Source organism: Lagopus muta, chromosome 16 (assembly GCF_023343835.1).
Source record: "Lagopus muta isolate bLagMut1 chromosome 16, bLagMut1 primary, whole genome shotgun sequence".
Classification (NCBI taxonomy): domain Eukaryota; kingdom Metazoa; phylum Chordata; class Aves; order Galliformes; family Phasianidae; genus Lagopus; species Lagopus muta.
In genome coordinates, this window is record NC_064448.1 from 14,170,924 (window position 1) to 14,190,354 (window position 19,431).

General features: G+C 62.0%; 2 protein-coding genes across 5 annotated transcripts; both read left to right on the forward strand.

The window, feature by feature from the left end:
• The first annotated feature begins 204 nt into the window (after positions 1-204).
• MYL9 (myosin light chain 9) lies at positions 205-6,790 on the forward strand. 2 transcript variants are annotated; one of them, XM_048963298.1, is made up of 5 exons: positions 205-311; positions 1,082-1,152; positions 4,392-4,595; positions 5,960-6,121; positions 6,243-6,790. In XM_048963298.1, the coding sequence occupies exons 3-5, from the start codon at positions 4,412-4,414 to the stop codon at positions 6,413-6,415; spliced, it is 519 nt and encodes a 172-aa protein (XP_048819255.1). In that variant the 5' UTR covers positions 205-311; positions 1,082-1,152; positions 4,392-4,411; the 3' UTR covers positions 6,416-6,790. The 2 variants fall into 2 exon arrangements, with proteins under 2 accessions (XP_048819255.1, XP_048819256.1); XM_048963299.1 differs by lacking the exon at positions 1,082-1,152 and having other exon boundaries at positions 211-311.
• Positions 6,791-9,765: 2,975 nt separating this feature from the next.
• Positions 9,766-17,707, forward strand: TGIF2 (TGFB induced factor homeobox 2). Of its 3 annotated transcripts, none has more exons than XM_048963330.1 (3): positions 9,766-9,878; positions 10,651-10,889; positions 12,691-17,707. In XM_048963330.1, the coding sequence occupies exons 1-3, from the start codon at positions 9,842-9,844 to the stop codon at positions 13,273-13,275; spliced, it is 861 nt and encodes a 286-aa protein (XP_048819287.1). In that variant the 5' UTR covers positions 9,766-9,841; the 3' UTR covers positions 13,276-17,707. The 3 variants fall into 3 exon arrangements, with proteins under 3 accessions (XP_048819287.1, XP_048819289.1, XP_048819290.1); XM_048963332.1 differs by lacking the exon at positions 9,766-9,878 and adding an exon at positions 9,993-10,114; XM_048963333.1 differs by lacking the exon at positions 9,766-9,878 and adding an exon at positions 10,125-10,139.
• Positions 17,708-19,431: the final 1,724 nt, after the last annotated feature.

The window sequence follows — 19,431 nt, forward strand, 5'->3', positions numbered from 1 at the left end:
ATCCCCCCGGGTCGCCGTCGGGGCCCCCACGAGCCATGGGCTGGAATCACCTTTGGGTGCCCCCTCCATCTCCCGTGTCAGCGGCCACGCGTGAGCCTCCCGGCCGTTCTTCCCTCTATGTACAGCCGACAGCGCACCCCGCCGCCCCGGCCCCGCCGCATTCTTCTGCCTTGTATGGGCCGAGCCGGGCCGGGAGGGGCGGGACGAGGGGTCCGGCACCGCCCCGACCCCAGCCCGCGCCTAGGGCCGCGCCGCCGGCCGGGGGCGCAGAGCAGCGCCGTCGGTCCTGCAGCTGCCCCGCTCCGGCGCAGGTGAGAGCGGTGCCGTCCGGGCGGACCTGCCCGCGACCCCGGGCGGCGGCGGGGCGAGGGGGAACCGGGCGGCCCCGACGGAGCGGGCGGGAGGGATGCGGGGCACGGCCGGGGGGCAGCTCGGGAAAGGTCTGCGGGGCACGAGGGCGCAGCCGGGGGGCACCGACCGCGCTGCTGCAGCCTGGGGAACGGGAGGAGCCCCGCGACCTTCGCGGGAAGAGGAGCGCCTCTCGGGTCCCCGTCCCGTACGGGGCGTTCCCCGGGGGAAGGCGAGGAGCGATCCCGAGCGCAGCTCTCGGCGGTTGCGGTGACCGCAGCCGGGACCCGTCCCGCGCTGTCACGGGGCTCTGTTCGTTCCTTCCCGGAGCGTCTGTTCCCCGGGTCTTACTGACGGCCGGAGCCCAAACCGAGATGCGTGCGTGATGCTCCAGAGATCTCCCACGAGACCTGTGAGCAACTTCAAGCAATAAACTGTCGGAAGGCAGAAATGCTTTATTTAGCTCTTTTTCCTCAGAGGCGAGGGAACTTTTTTGCCCAAGAAAACTTCAGGTCCCCTTGGCTTCCTCCGTTCCGCTCCCTGCATGCCTTTTTGGAACAAAATGTTTTTACAAACGTGATAAAAGCCAGGGAGGTTCTTAGCCATGGAGAAAGCAGTGGCTGGGGCAGCATTCTTTGGAGCGGAACATCCTGAAGTGTCAACAACCGCTGCTGCTTACCAAAGATGGTCGGTTTCTTCAGTCACTCGAATTTTTTCCCCTCGTCACTGGCAGGCTCTGCGCTACTGTAGGAGGAGTTTGCTGCCGCCTCCCCCCAACGCACTGAGGCCGGATTCCCCCCTGAGGTGAGCTCCTTCATTCCCTGGGAAGACGGCAGGGCGTGGGGCCACGCAGCCTTCCTGCCCCGTGCTGCTGGGTGCTCTCTGCTCCCAGCCCTGGGCACGGCAGAAGGGCTGTGTGTGTTGTGGTTCCACATGCGTGGTCAAATATCCTGTGTGTGCAGCAAGGACAGAGCCGAGCAGTTCTGCACCCCGGCTGGGGTTCTAGCAGCAGGGAGGAACGGGCAGCTCAGCTTCCAGCACACTCACCTTTCAGTAAAGGCTGTGTGTTTTGGCTTGCTGCTGCTTGAAACAGACTCTCAAAGGGGCCATTGTTTATTCCCACGGGGCTGTACCCAGGAGCAGTGCAGGCTGTTTGAATCGACCTTCAGAAGGTGTATGCCCTGTGTCTGAGTGCCGGGGTGTCGTGCAGATGATGCCCTTCCCTCCCGCAAGCAGCCCTGCACAGTGGCAGAGCCATGCAGCACTCCCTGCAGTTGGATACCCAGCCTTGCAGGAGCCACCCTTGGGACACCCTTAGCAGCACAGGAGTACCCAGCATCATATTTGCACCACGCTGAGCCGTGCAGCAGCTGGAAGGCCGAGGTCCCCCTGTCCCCTTTGTGTCAGTGGCTTCATGCCAGCCAGGCCTGCCAGGAGCCCCTGCAGTTGTTTGCCCAGCAGCAGCTCTCTTCTGGTTTATTATTTTTTCTTGGGACAAGAGGCTTAAGTGATACATGAGATCTGGTGTGGGCAGGAGGGGCTGGGAAGGGCCTCATGCTCTGGCAGCATGAGGATGTCCCTTCAGCTTGTCTGCCCCCCCCCCAGCATGGCCAGGCACTGCACTGGGGTGAAGCCGCTTGCTTTTTACCAACGAGGAAATGTATGGCAGCTTATTTTACTGATAACGGCCTGTCTTTGCTCCTTCTCTTTAAAACTGCATCTATTTTCTATAGTAACTTTTCAAGCCGGGCCCGTGGCTGTGTGGGGCTGCCTCTTTAGAGGGGAAGGTACGAGCCCTGTGATGCAGGAGGCAGGTGGCAGAAGGGCTAAGGTGAGCTGGTGGCTGCATTCATGCAGCGCGGAGCTCCGTGGCTCCACTGCCAGTGATGGGCAGATCCTGGTCTGGTGCAGCCCTGGGATGGGCCTTTCGCCGAAGCAGGGCCCATCACTGTGGCTTTTCCTCTTGCTGCAGAGAAGCTGGATGCTCGGCCCTGCAGTGTACAGGGTGTTATGCCCCAGAGCTGCCCAAACTCTTCTGTCATTAGGTTTTCTGATCAGCCAGTGCCTCACAGCCAGACCCTGGGGCTGCATGGTGCAGGGCTGCCATCGGGCCCTCCAGCAGGGCACAGACAGCCTGGGTCAGCTGCACAGCACTCCTCCTCCAGAGCACCTTCCCTGCACCCAGCCCCAGAGTCTCTTTCTGAGCCACAGGCAGCCCCAAGAAGCAGAAATGAAACGATCAGGAGCTGAGCTGGTCCTTAGGACCAAACACCTTCCCAGGGAATTTTTTGGATCAAACGGCGGAATCAAACAGAAAAAAGCCACGTGTTGCCCAAATTGCACTTAGTCCCCCCAGCAAGAACCTTCTCGGGGGGCTCATGCCAAGCCATGCTCATGCTGCCTGGTCACAGCTGGAGCAGCGTAAATATTTGGGTAGTATTAATACATGTGGTGAGAGCAAAACTCCTGCTTATTTCTTCTGCTAATAGCTCTGCTCATTGCTCTCTGTGGTTGGGAGGCACAGTGCTGGCTGAGCTGCGTTCTGCCAGCAGAGCTTTTATTGCTGGGTCTGCGCTGGCACAGCAGATCGGGGGGGTCGACTGAGCTCCTCCACACAGACTGGCGCCCACACTGCTGGGAGGGCCACAGGCAGGCACACTCCCGGGTCAGGCAGGGGCAATGCTGCTGTTGCTTTGCACTGCTAAATGTGGTGTGATGTGGCCCTCAGCTGCTCTGCGTCCCCTGCCAGAGCAGAGCACAGGGACAGCGCTGCCACCAAGGCATGAGGTGCACGCTCTGCTCCTCCTCTCCATTGAGGAACTTTCTGTTAGCACTGCTCCCTGCCGTGCAGCAGGCAGGGACTCCCTGTCCCTGATGGGGAAGTTGAGGTTTGGGGCTGCCATCAAAGCAGTGGCTGTGGTAGAAGCACAAGAATCTGGGCAGTGGATTGACTTCACCCAGGTTCTCTCTCAGGGCCGTGCTGCATGGCAGCTGATGCCAGGAAGGTCCCTGTGTTGGGTCTGTCTCTGATGGCAGCTTCCTGAGCTTCACTTTTTGGGATTTGACCGGGAGAGGTCTGAGCATCCTCTTCCTGGGCCGTGCTGGTGGTGGCCAGTGCTGCAGGGCCCTCCATAAGGATTGGGGATGGGCCCCCGTGCCCACGCTGCAGGTGTATCAGGCACTGATCCGGCTCCAAACCGCTGCTCGAAGGCTCTGAAGGGGTTCGGGCACCATCTGCTCATCCCGGAGCCCACTCTCTCTCCCCACGGCAAGGCAGTGGCCGCCTGCGATGCCGTCCCTGCTGGGTCTCGGACTGCCCCGGCTGAGCCCGCTGAGGGCCGTCCATCCGTCCGTGCAGTGCAGAGGTCTTGCTGTTGACCCCTCCCTGCCCCCTGCCTGGCTCTTCTCGTCTCCTGTCGCTCATAATACGTACCATCTACGCGGTCCTCCGTCCCCGCCGTTCCGCGGCCGCTCCCCTGCACCCCCGGCGCTGCCCTCGCCCCCCACCTGCCTTCGGGGCTCTCCCGTGGACAGAGCCGGGTGCAGGCAGCCGGAGAGGGGCGGAGGGGGCGGGGAGGCGGCGGCATGCGAGGAATGCGCCCGCAGCGATAACCCCGGGCACCGGCAGAGCCTCGGCCCTGCGAGGAGGGGCTCCGGCACGAGGAGGGGGTGATTGCGTGGCGTGGGAGGGGCCGCGTCGAAACCCCAGAGGGCGCCTGGGAGGCAGCCGTGGTGGTGCTGGGTTTGGCACGGAGGGGGCAGCCAACAAACAGGTCTGGGGGCAGAGGGTGTGGGCACGGGGACAGCCCTGCAACGCGTTGGGAACGGGGGCAGAGAGCTGCTCCTGGAACCTCACAAGGTGCTCGGCAAAGCCCGGGTCTCCCTGTCCCCACGTCCTACCCTGCGACCGCATTATCTCACTGTTGCCTAGCTTGGTGACAGCCAGTGAAACTGAGGGATAGAGCTGGTGAGTGGCGTTTGTGCAGCAACACAGGGAAGCTGTGTCCCTCTGCTGCCCTCTAACAGCCCTGCCCTGCCCCCAGGTGCCACCACAGCCGCCAACATGTCCAGCAAACGTGCCAAAGCCAAGACCACCAAGAAGCGCCCGCAGCGCGCCACCTCCAATGTCTTCGCTATGTTTGACCAGTCACAGATCCAGGAGTTCAAGGAAGCTTTCAACATGATCGACCAGAACCGTGACGGGTTTATCGACAAGGAGGATCTGCATGACATGCTGGCTTCCATGGGTGAGGAGACCCTCCCCTACCCCTCCCCAAATCCCCCAGTCCCATTTCCCTCACGCCTCCTTGGCCAGCTGCTTGTGGGTCACAGGAACAGTGAGGGCTCCTGGTCAGCGTGCAGTGAGCCTGCTGTTGGGGTGGCACTGGGGCACAACCCTCCTGCTTTGGGCCAGTTTGGTTCTGCAAAAGCTGGAGAGACGTCCTCTGGTGCACTGATTGGCCTTGAAAGTCTGCTTGTGGAGGTGCCCAAGGGTCTGTTGTTCTTACAGCTGCATTCACTGGTAAGGACAGGTCCTTGCCTCTGCTGGGGCTGGAGCAGCTCTGCACAAGGAGCAGCTGGGGGCTGGAGTGGTGCCAGCCCAAAGTGTCACCAGGACAAAGCCTTTTCGTTGCTCATAGCCTGTGTGACAGGACAGACCTGTCCCATGCCAGCTTGCATGGCTGGGTCAGTGTGGTTAGGGGGCTCCCAACCCAGCACTCACAGGCTCCTCCACAAGGAATGGAGCAGGATGCAGCCTCCTGCTGTCCACAGTGTCCCATATGGGAGATGGCTTCAAGCTGTGGATGGGTGAGGTCTGTGTCTGTGCTGGCAGCGGACTGCAGCAGGTGGGTCCTGGACTGGTGGCAGCACTGAGCCAGGCAGAGCCCTCCAAGCAGGCTGGCAGCTTGGGGAAGATGTGCGCTTCCCAGCCACTCTGGCTCAGTACTGCCTGGCACAGGGGCTCTTGGGGATGAGACCAAACCCAGCAGTGCAGCCATGCTGCCCACCCAGATCCTGCCCCCTCGCTGTCCCCCTCTTGGCCCCATGCCATGATGGAAGGAGCTCTGTCAATCATTGATCTGGTGGCTGGATCTGTTCTGAAGGTCCCACCTGGAAGAGAAAGCACAAGAGGGCCACGCACTGAGTGCGTCAGGGCTGTGCTTGGCAGAGGCCAACCCTAGTGCTTTACTGGGAGCCATGCTTGGGACACAGTATCACGGAGAGGGACTGAGCAGGAGCAGTGGATGCTGTGAAATCCATCCCTGTGCTCATAGCATCTGTGAATGAGCCCCCAAACCCACCTCCTGTGGTAGTCGGTGGCTGGCAAGAACACTGGAAGCTGTCATACTCAAGCTTGTGCTCAGGGTTCTGCCCTGCAGCCCTGGGGAAGGGTAGGTGGTGAACTCCATCCGGTCTGGTGATGCAGCAGCAAGGGCACATCGCCAGGGCAGCCTGGGGTGGCTGTGGTCAGCTCAGGCACTATTCAGTCAGGTAATAACTAAAAACAATGGAAAAATCCTTGGGAGTCTGCCATAGCTGAGCTCTGCGGGCAGCATGGGCTTGGGGATGGCCTTGGGTACAGGACCCACACCCTGCCTGTGCCCGGCAGGAAAGAACCCCACTGACGAGTACCTGGAGGGCATGATGAGCGAGGCACCGGGGCCCATCAACTTCACCATGTTCCTCACCATGTTTGGGGAGAAGCTGAACGGCACCGACCCGGAGGATGTCATCCGCAATGCCTTTGCCTGCTTTGACGAGGAGGCGACAGGTACAACCTGGGGAGTGCCTGCAGGCAGCTCAGGCCGCGGGCAGGGCTGGGAGCCGGGCAGTGGAGGGGTCTGCACTCACGCTGCCCTCACACGCCGATGCTGTCCCTGCCATCCCCACAGGGTTCATTCACGAGGACCATCTGCGTGAACTGCTGACCACCATGGGAGACAGGTTCACCGATGAGGAGGTGGACGAGATGTACCGGGAGGCGCCCATCGACAAGAAGGGCAACTTCAATTACGTGGAGTTCACCCGCATCCTGAAGCACGGAGCCAAGGACAAGGACGATTAGAGCCGAGAGCTGCCCCCTGCCTCCCGCACGTGCCACCCGCACCCCCGCCCCTCGCTGCCCAGCCCCACCGCAGGCTCCCCCTGGCCGGGTCGGCACCCTGCTCCATGCCGTGCGGCCATCGCGTGCCCGCCTGTCCTCTCCCATTGCCCCGGGATCCCGGCCAGGCTCCCCCCCCCCACGCTCCGCCGCTCCTCTCGCTCAGCAGGAGGGTCCGGACGGGGGCAGGCAGCCCGGGGAGCGCTGGCCGGGGGGGTTCCGGCTGGCTCAAAGCAGTGCAATCCCTCTCCCAGAGGACCTAACACTGAAAGAAGCTCTCCCCTTTCCTCCCACACTCCCTTCCTTTAGGAAAGAAAGAAAAGAACACTTTGTTTCTTCCTCTTTGGCTGTTTTATGGCTTTAGAGCCTGTGATCTAAGCGATTCAGAAAGCTGAAGCAGCCCATAAAGTCTGACGGGTGTGACACAGCAGTGTGTTCTGTGCTCTCGCCCTGCCTGGCGCAGCCCTGGGTTCGGGGTTTGGGTTGGGGCCGCTCGCGCCCCAGCTCCCACACCGCGTCCCCCCGCCTCGCTGCTCTGCTGCGGCTCCTCCTCCCGAAGGCAATTAATTTGATTTTGAAGCCAAATAATTCCCGACCCATCTGCAAAATCAGCTTACGCACCATTTACCGCCTTCGCTGAGGAGAGCTGCGCTACAGGACGGGCAGAGGGACGGGCGCGGGGAGGCGTTTGGACGCAGCACCGCACGCGCGGTACGGGCTGCGGGTGTGTGCTGCGGCGAATGCGGCCCCCGCCGGCAGCTGTGGGGCCGCGGGCATTTAAGGAACCTCGTAGTCCCGCGCTCGCGGGGAGGTTTCAGCCCGCTGTCGGCCCCTCCGCTTCAGCCCTTCCCCAGCTCCTCGGGCTGCTCGTCTCCGGCTTCGGCTGTCCTCCCGCAGAGCTGCAGCGCCGGGGCCGCGCGGTGCGGAGCTCCACAGGGCTGCGGGCAGCGCGACGCGCGGCTGCGAGCGCGGATGGTGCGCGGGGAGCGCAGCTCGGGAGGAATGCGCGCTGCAGGTGTGCGTCGTACCGCGCTGCACCAGGGGACGGGCGGCCCCCGGGAGGGCGGAGCTCAGCTGCTGTCCAAGTACGGAAAGAAAGAAGAAAGAAAAAAAAGGAAACAATCACATGCTAGGAATTAGGAGGGAAAAAAAAGGGATTAAGAGAGAGCAGTGTCTGGCCATCGCCTCCCCGCATCGCCCACACCTCGAACGTAAAGCAGACCCGGCGGTGCTGGGAGCGTTCAGAGAAGGGCGCCGAGAGTCCCACAGCAAAGAACGGGATTTGTTACAGCAGCTTGATTTAAACCGGGCGAAAGAGGAGCTGAGGGCACACGCGCAGTGGGACTGCTGGTGACACGGAGCCGAGGAGCAGCTCCTGGGACAGGATCGGATCCTTGAGGCTTTTCCCCTTCAACCGCGCCTCCTCCGCAGCTGCCGGCCAGGTTTCCAGCAGCACAGCAGTGCTCAGCTCCGGCGGTGGGGCTGCTCCGCGTCCGTGCGGTCAGCTGTGCTCGCAGAGGTATCTCATCCCCTTTGGGCAGAGCTGCTTCATGTACAGTGGGTGAAGAAGTATTAGCAAACCCGCAAGCCATTTTCTTATGAAGGGTTCCTGGGTTTAACTCCTAAAAAAACCCGAAAACCCAAACAACAACCAAAACAAAACTCCTAAAGCAGTTCTTTCAGAGGTGTGCTGTTTCAGTTCCCAAACCAAAACCAGGCATAATGTCAGGAGTGTTTGGTTGAGGCAGGGACACCGAGTCAGGAATCCATCTTTTGGGGTTAACCTGAAGCAGCTGCTTTCTCCTCTCCGTGTTGGGCCACACCGTCTCCATCCTCCTCTCTCATCAGAGAAGGACGTTCTCATTCCTGAGGAACGCAGCACCTCTGCAGCTCAGTTTGCGTCCGCCAGTCCCCCGACCAGGGGCTTTGCCCAGATATCGGCTCGCCAGCGGCCGCAGCCAGCGTCGCTCGGAGCTCGTTTTTTGCCCGCAGCCCAGGCAGCGCTGGCACATGGCAGCCTCCCCAGGGAGGTTTCTCCCAGGCCCGACCCCCCCGCACAGCGCTGCCGGCGGCCCCACGGCCCCTCCCTCTCCCTCCTCCTCCCCCCCTGCGTCCTTCCCGCAGTTCCTGCTGCTGTGGGAGCACGGTTCGGGCAGGCAGCGCCCCGCAGGGCCCCCCCAGGAACCCCTTCCTTGCATCAAAAAATACAAATTCAACAACGGCAGGGGGCGAAGGAAGGAGAGAGCGGCGCCCAAGCGGAGCCGGCAGCCCCGCGGCCCCATCGGTTCGCAGCATCCCCCTCCGGCACCGCCCGCCCGATTGTTTTCAAACGCCGAAGTTTAACGGCATTATCATGTCAATGGGCCCCGAGTGGTGGGGGGCTCCGCCCGGCCGCGGGGCTGTTCCCGGCCGTCCCGGCCTCGGGGAGCGGGGATTGGGTCCCCCCGGGAGCCCCGGGCCGGGGGCTGCGGCGGGGTGCTGCGGGGCGGTAGCGTTGCGCAGAGCGATTCGGGGTGCGGGTTCACGGGAGACGTGGAGGACTTAGCGGCAGCGAAACGAAGCGGTTCTCATTCGGCCGCCGCGGAACGTCGAGGGAGAGCGGCTGCGAGCGGGGATCGCGGCGGGGCCGCCCCGCGGAGCCGCGTGCGGGAGCGGTGTGCGGATCTCGCGCGGCCGCGCCGGGCTCCGAGGAGCGGCCCCACGGCCACGCGTGACGCCGCCGGCGGTACAGAGACGGGGCGCGCGGTGCCGGCGGGCGGGGGAGATCCCGCGCATCCCCCGAGCGAGGTTCCCATTTCGCTCCGCCGCTCGGAACGCCGCCTTCCCACCCCCTCCAGCCCCCGGCACGGGACCGCCCGGCGCCGTTTCCGATTTCCCACCGCGTGAGTTAAAAGCACCCGAACGGCGCGGACGGTGCCGGGGCGGCCCGAGGCCTGCGGGGCCGCCACCCCCGGCCGCTCCCCGCCGCTCCCCGCCGCTCGCTCTCCCGCCCCGGGTCTCCTCCGGCCGGCTCCGAAGCGCCCGGGCTGCGGGAAGGGGCGGGGGGCCCCGGGCTCGCTGCGGGGGCCGGCGGCCGTCCCGAGAGGAGCCGCGCGCCGACCGCGGGAGGGGGCGGCCCCGGCTCCGCCGTCCGCAACTCCGCCGCGCCGCCGCGGGGCCGCGGCGGTGACAGCCGGGGGCGGGCGGGCGGGCCGGGGGCGGGGGGCCCGGCCCAAGTTCCTGCCTCCTTGGGAACAAAGGGAACTCTGTCTCGGCATCTGTCACCGCCGCGGCCCGCAAACTTTTCGGGGCGCCTCGGCCCCTTGCCGCCGGCCCCGCCGCTGCGGGAGACCTCCTCCCGCACCCCGACCGCGGCCGCGGCGCGGCGGCGGCGCGACCCCGGCGCTGCCCATGCAAGGGCCCAGGCGGCGGCGGCGGCGGCTCGGGGGTAAGAGCGCAGCCGGAGCGGCGCAAAACATGGAGTCCCGCGCGGGCTGCGTGCGCGGCGGTGCGGGGCGGCGCGGTGCGGGGCGGCGCGGGGCTCGGCGGGGCAGTGCGGAGCAGTGCGGGGCGGGGCGGTGCGGACTCGCGGCGCGGCCTCGCTCCCTTTGTGCGGCCGGGCCGGGAGCCGCCCCCCCTCGGGCGGCGTGAAAAGTTTGTGCGAGTGCCGGGCCGGTGCGCTCGGTGGGTTTTGTTCGCGCTCGGCGCTGTTTGTCTTTTGGGGCTTCAGTTCGGGGCAGTTGTTCGCGGGCCGGGGCGTGTTTTGTCGGTTTTTATTTCTTTTTGCGGGTGGTGGTGGTCGCGGGGGGCTGGGGGAAGGTCGAGTTCGGGTCTCCGTTGGCTCTCCGCGCGGTTTCGGGTTTCCGTCCCTCTTGCCGAGCTCCAGCAGCGGGGCGGGCCCCCGCCGCCCGCTTTGTGCCCTGCGGGGCCCGGTACCTGTTGCGGGCGGCGCCGCTCTCGGCCCCTCCCGGCGCGTTCTCTGCTGACAGCGGCCGAGCCCCGCCGTCCCCCGGAACCCCCGTGTATCAACGCCCCTGGGGCCGCGGCCCCTCTCTTTCCCCCGCCCGCGCTCTCGTCTTCCGTCCGCCGCGGGGAGCCGGGCCCGGTCCGGCCCGCCCGTAGCTCCGCGGGCCGTGCGCGCTCGGGCGGGCGGAGCGCGGCGGGCGGAGCTCCGTGTGTGCCGGTGCTCGCCCCGACGCGCGGTACCGTTCCCCCCTCAGGCTCGAAGCAGCACCGCGCCGCGGGCAGCCCCGCCATGTCTGACAGCGACCTCGGAGAGGACGACGGCGCCGCGGCTCTGGACCCGTCGCAGTCGAACAAGAGGAAGAGAAGGGGCAACCTGCCCAAGGAGTCCGTGCGGATCCTGCGGGAGTGGCTGTACGAGCACCGCTTCAACGCGTACCCCTCGGAGCAGGAGAAGCTCAGCCTCTCGGGGCAGACCAGCCTCTCCGTGCTGCAGGTACGCGGCCCCTCCCTGGGAGCTCCTGGAGCGGGGGCTGCCGCTGCGTTTGGATGGAGCCACGCGAGGTGATGCTCTGCCACTTCAGGGCCTGTGGGTGCTTCAGGCTTCCTCGCGTTCCCGGGATTCCCCTGTGGCCCCCCGGGGCAGGGGTGGCCATCCCAGGAGGACGCCGTGCCGGGGCCCTGGGCAGCGCTGGCCGCTTACAGCCCAGCACAGCAGCAGTGGGACAGCTGGCCCAGCCCTGCTCTCCCCTGCTCCTCGCCCTGCTGCTGGCCCAGGCACTGCTGCGTGGGCCGTGGCACCGTCTGGTTTCCTTCTCCTGAAACGGTGAGGCAGACTTTTCTCTTATCGGTTTGAACACCGGCAGAGCAGCAGGCCTGTGCCCAGCAGCCTATGGGGAGCCCGGGGCTGGGGCTGGCCGTGGGCTTGGGGCCACCGCAGCCTGTCTGGCCCTGCCCCTGGGGTGCTGGGCTTGCCTGGCAGGGAGCTCTAAGGAGGTGCTGGCAGGGCTGTAGGGGGTTCCTTTCCCTGAAGCCCCGGGGTGTCAGGGCCCAGTGCAGTCTCTGGGTTTCCCCAGGGGCACGGCTGCAGCCAGGCTGGGCTATGGGCCGTTCTCCCCTGGAGTTTGGGTAGTGGGGCGTAGCTGGGCCTTGCGCTGCCAGCGCCTGTTTGCGTGCACAGCAGCCCCGGCTCTGCAGGGTGGTGGCAGCTGTGTGGCCCCGTGTCTTCTGTTGGGGTCAGTGAGCTCCCGGTGAGTCCTGCAGCCACCCGTCCCCTGCCCTCGGGAGAGTGGAGGTTTTCTCTTTAAAAAGAGAAAAAAACAAAACTCAGCCCAGTGGCATGAAAGCGGAGGAGCTGAGGCCTGCGCAGCCCTGTACAGCTGAGTGCTGGAGTGTGGCTGGAGCAGCCTGGGGCCGTGTGCTGCTCTGTGGCCAGGCTGTGTGCCGGGCTGTGTGCCACATTCTGGGCTGCAGCCTGCTGGTGGCGGCTTTGTGCCATGGGGCTACAGGAGCACGTCGGGGGCTGCTGCCTATGGCTTGTAAGGGGAGAGGGCTTGTGAGGAAAGAGGGGGCAAGAGTCGTGGATTGGAGGGTGTTAAATGCCAGATATTGTCTGAAAGACAACAAAAGGACAACTGAGATCTTGCTGTGATTGAGGTTGTGGTAAGTTCTCTTTCCCCAAGGAAATAATTTACAGAGCTGTTGATTTGGGAAATATTCATCATTTTTTGGCCTGATTTATTCTCTTCTAATTGTTTTCTAGGAAGTAGGCATTTTTTTAAATGCAGTTTTTTATATGAAAACACTGAAACAATGCATGGCAGAAACCGAATACACTGCTGCTGTACTTCCAAAAGGGCTTCCCAAGGTGCAGCTGCGGAGCTCTGCCCCGTTGCCATGCAGATGTTGAGAAGTGCCTTCGAAGCTCAGCCGCAGCCTCACTGGCGGGGGCAGGCACAGAACCAGATAGCGTGCTGCCCACAGGGGGCCGAGGTTGCAGTCCACAGGTCTGGGGGGGTACCGGAGATGCTGAGGGTGATGCTCTGCCTGCCTGCACGCCGCAGCACTCCGCAGGGCTGGGCAGTACTGCTCACGGTGCTGGGATGGAGGTGCTGGGGAAAAGGGGCTGCCCAGGCCGGCAGCACGGGGCTGGAAGCAGCCGGCGTGGGGTTTCTGCATGCAGCTCTACTAGGGCAGCTTTGCTCCTCCAAGGGAGGTGTGGTGTGGAGGAGCCCCACGGTAGCTGAGGGAGGCACAGAACCTCTCACTGACAGCACTGTGCCCCTTTTTCCTCCCAGATCTGCAACTGGTTCATCAACGCCCGGCGGCGGCTGCTCCCTGACATGCTGCGCAAGGATGGGAAGGACCCCAACCAGTTCACCATCTCTCGCCGAGGGGGCAAAGCCGGCGACATGACCCTGCCACGGGGGGCCGCCACTGGCTCCGGCGTGCTGGTGGTTCCTCCCGTGACAGCAGCGGGGGCTGCCAAAGTGCTGCCAATATCCGTATGCCCGCAGGTACTGTGCCATCCTGCCCAGGCGCTGGGTGGCAACCTGACGGTGCTGGGTGCCCGCAGCCCTGAGCGGGAGAAGCAGCCCGGCCTGCAGCGAGTGGAGCCAGACCCCCACCCCAAAGCTCTGCTGGGTGCCGCCGGCAGCACCGTGGCCCTGCTGGCGCGTGCCGAAGCAGCCAGCCCCACCAGCGGACTCTTCAACACGCCGCCCCCCACGCCTCCCGAGCTCTTTGGTGACGACTTCAGCAGCTTCCAGCTGCTGGTGGAGGTGGCACTGCAGAAGGCGGCCGAGCTGGAATCGCAGCGGCAGGGCGGGCAGCTGCCCCTCTCACCTCAGACTGAGCCCCCGGGCGCCTCTGTCAACAAATAGCCCCCAGTGCGGGTCCTGCGGGGTGCCCTTCCCCGGGGGCGCCCAACCTCCAGCCTTCTGCCACCCACGGGACCCTTTTCTCTGGCCTCAGGAGCCTGCGACCTCCTGCACCCTCTCACAGCTCATCTCAGAAACAGACCTGTGCATCCCCATACCTCCGCTGACCAAGGGGGTGAAGAGAGGAAGGGCTGTTCTGCCCCATCCTGGGGAATGCCTGCCGCCACGGAGCTCCTGCTGGGGACGGGGCCCTGGGCAGGTGGAAGCAGACCTGTGTGGCAGAGACCTCTCCTTGCCGTGACCCATGGTCGCTGTGCGAAGCCACAGAACTCCCTCGGAAAACCTGCTGACTTCTTTTTCTCATTCCTGGAAACAAGGGTCCAGCCAACACCACTTCTTCAGGGAGAGGAAGAGAGAATATATGTATTTTTAAAGTTTGTGTCTGTTTTAAGGATTGTGGATGGAATTCTTTTTCTCCCACATGTCTCTGATCCTTTTTGTACCTTTCTCCAGTTTTTGCAGAGGGCCACAGCAGTGCCTGGTGCTGGCCAGGAGCCACATCCTGCCTGGAGAAGGCTGGGGGACGGGCGAACTGGAAACTTGAAACTGTGGCAAATGCAGGACCCTCATCTTCTGCCTTAGGGTGTGACAGATAATGCCAGTACAAATCTCGATGGTGCTGTTTAGCAGTTTTGTTTTTTTTTATATAATTATTTTTGTTGCTGTTGAAGCCTTTTCCCTTTAATTATGATTCATGTTTTTTGTTTGTTTGTTTTTTTTTTAATTTTAAATTTCTTCAACAAATGTTTCCGCGATTTCCCCGCGTTCCTCACATGTTCCTGCTGAAGATGTGCACAGTGTCCTGGAGCAGAGAGCATGCTGCACAGCCTGAGGAGCACCGGCTGCAGGCTGCTGCGGGGGGCGGACGCAAAGCCAACTGTGAAATTTTTGTATCCAAGGTTTTTGTTTGTAATTTAATTTTTTAAACTTTTTTTTTTTTTTTTTTCAAATAACATTTAGAAAGGGGCGTGTGGTGAGCATGGGCAGCCTGTGCGTTCCTCTGCAGCTGCACTGCTCACTGTGCACCGCTGCCCCTGAAAGCAGTCAAATGCTGGTGAAACGCAGCCGTGGGGGGGGCTGAGTCCTGCTGCTCCCCACTGCCCCCACAGCCCTCCAGCAGCACAGCGGGTGCTGGTGACTTCCAGCATCAGCTGGTGCCTGGGGGAGCCCTGGCACAGCAGAGCTTGCTGGGCTGGGGCTGTTCTGGGTCATGGGCACCTGCCGGGCATGGCTTTCTGTGCTGGATTGAGAGCCTGGGCACTGCAGGGGTCCTGGAACTGAGCTGTCGCTGTTTCACTGTAAATTGAAGTTAAATAGTGATACGTACACACCTATGTTATCTATCCTGAAAAACACTAATTGTAGGTTATTAGCCTGATGTTAAGTTGCATGACTAGAGATAATGTCCACAGAACCTGGTGCTCTGCAGAAGATGGAGCCTGGGGAGAGCACTGGCTCGGGGGGCTGTTTTTCTTCCTCTTTTCTTGTTTAGAGGAAAGGTGACAGGGGAGGAAGGAGAGCTCCCAAGCGCTGAGGGGCTGGGGACAGTTTGCCAGCAGTGCATTGCATTGGCTGATTGCCCTTCTGCAGTGGAGGGCCAAGCATCAATGGTCCCCAGCCAGGCAGGGGCACCAGTGCAGCGCTGCGGGGCTGATGCTCACCATGCAGTTCCAAGCATCGCCTTGCTCAGCTCCCTGGGCTCTGGTTCTGTCCAGCTTTTGCCCTGTCCCTCCTTTCTGGGGAAAGCCCTGAACTTTAGGACAGCCTTTCCTTATTTGTAGGTTGCCCTTCTCCCTAGTGCTGTCCCCCTTGGCAGGGAGAGGCTTTTCCCTCATCTCCCCTTATTTTTGCCTCAGTCAAACCAAAGTGGGGACGAGCAGTGCTGCTGCACTGGTGGCAGGAGCGCTGCAGCTGTGCCCGTGAGATGGATTGGTATTGATGGAATGGTATTGCTACCCTGGGGATGGACCAGAAAGAATCTGCAGGGTTGGGGGGGAGAGGGGTGGGATTTTTGGAATTAAAGTTTGGAGCAAAAAACTACTGTAAATATCTTCTTGTTTGTTCTTCTGTTGTCAAATAAAAGTTTTTGTTTTGTTTCTTTTTTAAATACGAGATCTGAGTCAGGCTGTGTTATGTCACACTTGCTCCTCCCTCACCTCATTACAAAACATGCTGACGTGCCGCAGTGCCAGCCCCCAGCTCCTGACACTCAGCCAAAGTAGCTTAAGAGGTCTAAGAACCACTGCTGGGTGAGGGAAAAAAGGGGCCTGTGCCTGGCACCAGCCTGCACCTACCCCATTTGGTCTGGCCATGAGCAGGCCATTACCTGCTTATTGCCACAGCACTGGGTCCTGATGTCTGCAAGCAGAGAGCACCCTCCTCTGCCCGGCCTGGATCAGAGAAGTTGGACAACAACACTGTTAGACCTTTACTGATGGGGAAAAAATGATAAAGAGTTCATGTATTGACCCTGCCTGATGCTCAGGTGACATGCAAGGCTGACCCCAGTGCAGCAAGTCTTGCTCCTTCACGTGCAGCTGTGACGCAGTCCCAAAGGTAGCAGCAGCAGCAGCAGTAGCACAGAACCACCGCCCTGGGCACTGGGACAGGGCTGGGTGCTGAGCAGAGCTTCCCAGCCTGGGGCAGATGGTGGTGGTGTGCACAGTGGTACTCCATCTGCTTCCAATGTTCACACCCTGCACCGCAGTCCTGATGGTTCCTGCTGCCCTATCCTGTGCCCCAGGCCCTAGGCAGGGGCCATAGAAGGATGTAAGCCCCTAGTCCCCTTCAGAGCCTCACTCCTGCAGCTCCAAGGATGCCTTTTGGCAACTCTGGGGAAAGGAACAGCAATGATTGACCCCACCTTGTGCCTTCTGCTGCTGACTTCTGTTCTTGATGATGGGTGTGGGCTGCGGTACCCCGGAGGCAGGGAGGTAGCGAAGGACTGAGCTAGCACACAAACAGGGCCAACAGCCCAGCATAGGGAAAACTGTGCAGTAATGAGGATTGTGGCAGATTAAAACACAGCTGGTGCTCTCCCACCCAGCTCTGCCTGCCTCTCCAGCAGCCCCAAGAGACACCTCAGGCTCCCTGAGCCCCAAGCTGGGCTCTGGGCTCCCCTCACAGCTTGGGCAGGATTTGGGCAGAGCCTTGGGGACCTGCATTCAGCCCTGCTGGGATGGGGTCACCAGACTTCAGCAGAGCTTGGGCTCCTCAACACCTTCCCTGTAAAGATACAATGGGAAGGTACAAGAGGCTGGGCACTGGGGCAGCAGAGGCTGTTATCTGCCTCTGAACCCAGCCGCAGGGCTTGGCTCTGCTCCGCCACTGCCCATCACCTGCTCTCCTATGCAGGAAGAGGAGGGCAAGAAGCCATGAAAATGAGCAGCAGAGATGGCAACAGCCCTCACCTCTGTCCTACAAGGCAAGAAGTGTGGATTTGTGCTCCTTGGAGGGGTCCTACCTCCCGGCCCCAGCCACCCTCTGTTCTCCATCTAGCTAAAAAAACGCCCCATTAACACAGTGCTTTCATGCCACATGTGACGTCACCACTACCCTGAGAAGATACACGTGGTGGGGAGGCCTGGGCCAGGCTCCCAGGTGAATGCAGCCCCCATGGCTGGGGCAAAGGGGCACAGCAAGGTGGCATGCTCCACAGCAGTGCAATCAGAGGGTCAAACTACAGGTGGTGTCACCATCTCAGCAGCACTGCAAACTGCTCCATTGCTGCTGTGCTGCTCTCACCGGCTCACCTCCCGGTACTCCCCCAGCTAGGAGCTGTGCACTGCCACAGCGTCAGAGTTCTGCAGGGTGCTCGGTATGCTCGACTTCTGCTAAGGGCACTGCTGGTGTCAGGGGAATCCCACAGCCATCCCAGCTGACACATACATTATTTACAGGAAAACTGGCGCGGCAGAGCTGATTCCAAGTAAGTTTGACCAAAGCACAGCTGACACAAGGGCAGCCCTCATTTAAAACAACAGCCGCGGAGATTCGCACGAGGTCAGGAAAGAAAGGCGACCTGGCGCCCGGACGTGGGCACAACGTGCCTGTCCCGTGCTGCGGTGATGCACGAAGACTCTCTGCCGGGCGGCGCGCACCGCTCGGTCAGACGCGGGGCAGCGGCTGAGCGGGAGACTCCGCCAGGCAGCACCCGGGCTGGGGAAGACGGCTGTGGGAGGAGGCTGAGGCCCCGGCAGGCGGGCACGTCTCCACCCGCGCCCCACGCTCCTGACCCTCAGTACCCCGTTCCCCAGTACGCGCCCCGGAGAAGCATCGACGCAGCGCTGCCCGCGGGGCTCGCAGCCGGCCGACCTGAGGGAGCCGCGCCGTGACTGCCCGCGAGCACAAGGAGAAGCAGCGACTGCCACACCACCCTCAGCAGGCGGCGGAAGTCCCGCCTTTTCCAGCCGTCTCAGCGGCCACTTTTCCCGGAAGTTCCTCCCCGGTTTCCTTCATGTTGTCTGTTGTCATTGGCTGGCGGATCCGGCGGCCCCTCATCAGATTACCCGAAATTATACGGAGCACGGAAAACCCTCCCCCCTCATACACGGGAGCAGCCATTTTGTTTTGACCGCCATTTTATGGCGGGAGCAGCCATTTTGTTAAACGTCACACTGCTCTGTGATTGGCCGGCGGCCATTCTTCACACCCCACGCCCACGTGTTCTGAGGCAGCACTGTGATTGGCTGCGCTCCTTCTTCGCAGCGTGAAGCGCTCGGACGCGAAGGTGGCTGCAGGTAAAGAAATAGTCGTACAGAAGCGTGTTTATACAGACATGTATGAACGTCTTATTTATCTACTTTTCTCTATTTCTATGTACACGCATATAGCTTTACACAGATATGCATTTATCGAGCTGCAGAAATTAAGCGCAGAGTCCCCAGGCCCCGGGAGAGTGCGGTGCAAAGCGCACAGCCTGATGTGCCTCCATGGCTGCCCGCACTGCACAGCACAGAACAGCACCGCACAGCATTGCACAGTGCAGCACTGCACTGCACAGCACTGCACAGCACAGCACTGCACAGCACAGCGCAGCACAGCACTGAACAGCACAGCGCAGCCCTGCACAGCACTGCACAGCACAGGGCAGCACAGCACCGCACCGCACAGCACAGCACTGCACAGCACAGGGCAGCACAGCGCAGCACTGCACAGCACTGCACAGCACAGCACTGTACAGCACTGCATAGCACAGCACTGCACAGCGCAGCGCAGCACAGCACTGTGCACAGCACAGCACAGTGCGGCACAGCACAGCACAGCACAGCACTGCACAGCACAGCACAGCACTGCACTGCACTGCACAGCGCAGCATTGCACAGCACAGCACTGCCCAGCACTGCACAGCACTGCACTGCACAGCACCGCACCGCACAGCACTGCACAGCACAGGGCAGCACTGCACTGCACTGCACAGCGCAGCATTGCACAGCACAGCACTGTACAGCACTGCATAGCACAGCACTGCACAGCACAGCGCAGCACAGCATTGTGCACAGTGCGGCACAGCACAGCACAGCACTGCCCAGCACTGCACAGCACTGCACAGAACTGCACAGCACAGCATTGCACAGCACAGCACTGCACAGCACAGCACTGCACAGCACTGCACAGAACAGCACAGCACTGCACAGAACAGCACTGCACAGTGCAGCACTGCACAGCACTGCACAGCACAGCATTGCACAGCGCAGCACAGTGCGGCACGGCACAGCACAGCACAGCACAGCGCAGCACTGCCCAGCACTGCACAGAACTGCACAGAACTGCACAGCACAGCATTGCACAGCACTGCACAGCACCTCACAGCACCGCACAGAACAGCACAGCACTGCACAGCATTGCACAGCATAGTGCAGCGCTGCACAGCACAGCACTGCACAGCACTGCACTGCACAGCACTGCACAGCATTGCACAGCACAGCACTGCATAGCACAGCACTGCACAGCGCAGCACTGCACAGCACAGCGCAGCACACAGCACAGCGCAGCAGGGTATGCAGCACAGCGCAGCAGGGCATGCAGCACAGCACAGCACAGCAGGGCATGCAGTGCAGCACAGCACAGCACAGCACAGCCCAGTGCAGCAGAGTGGCT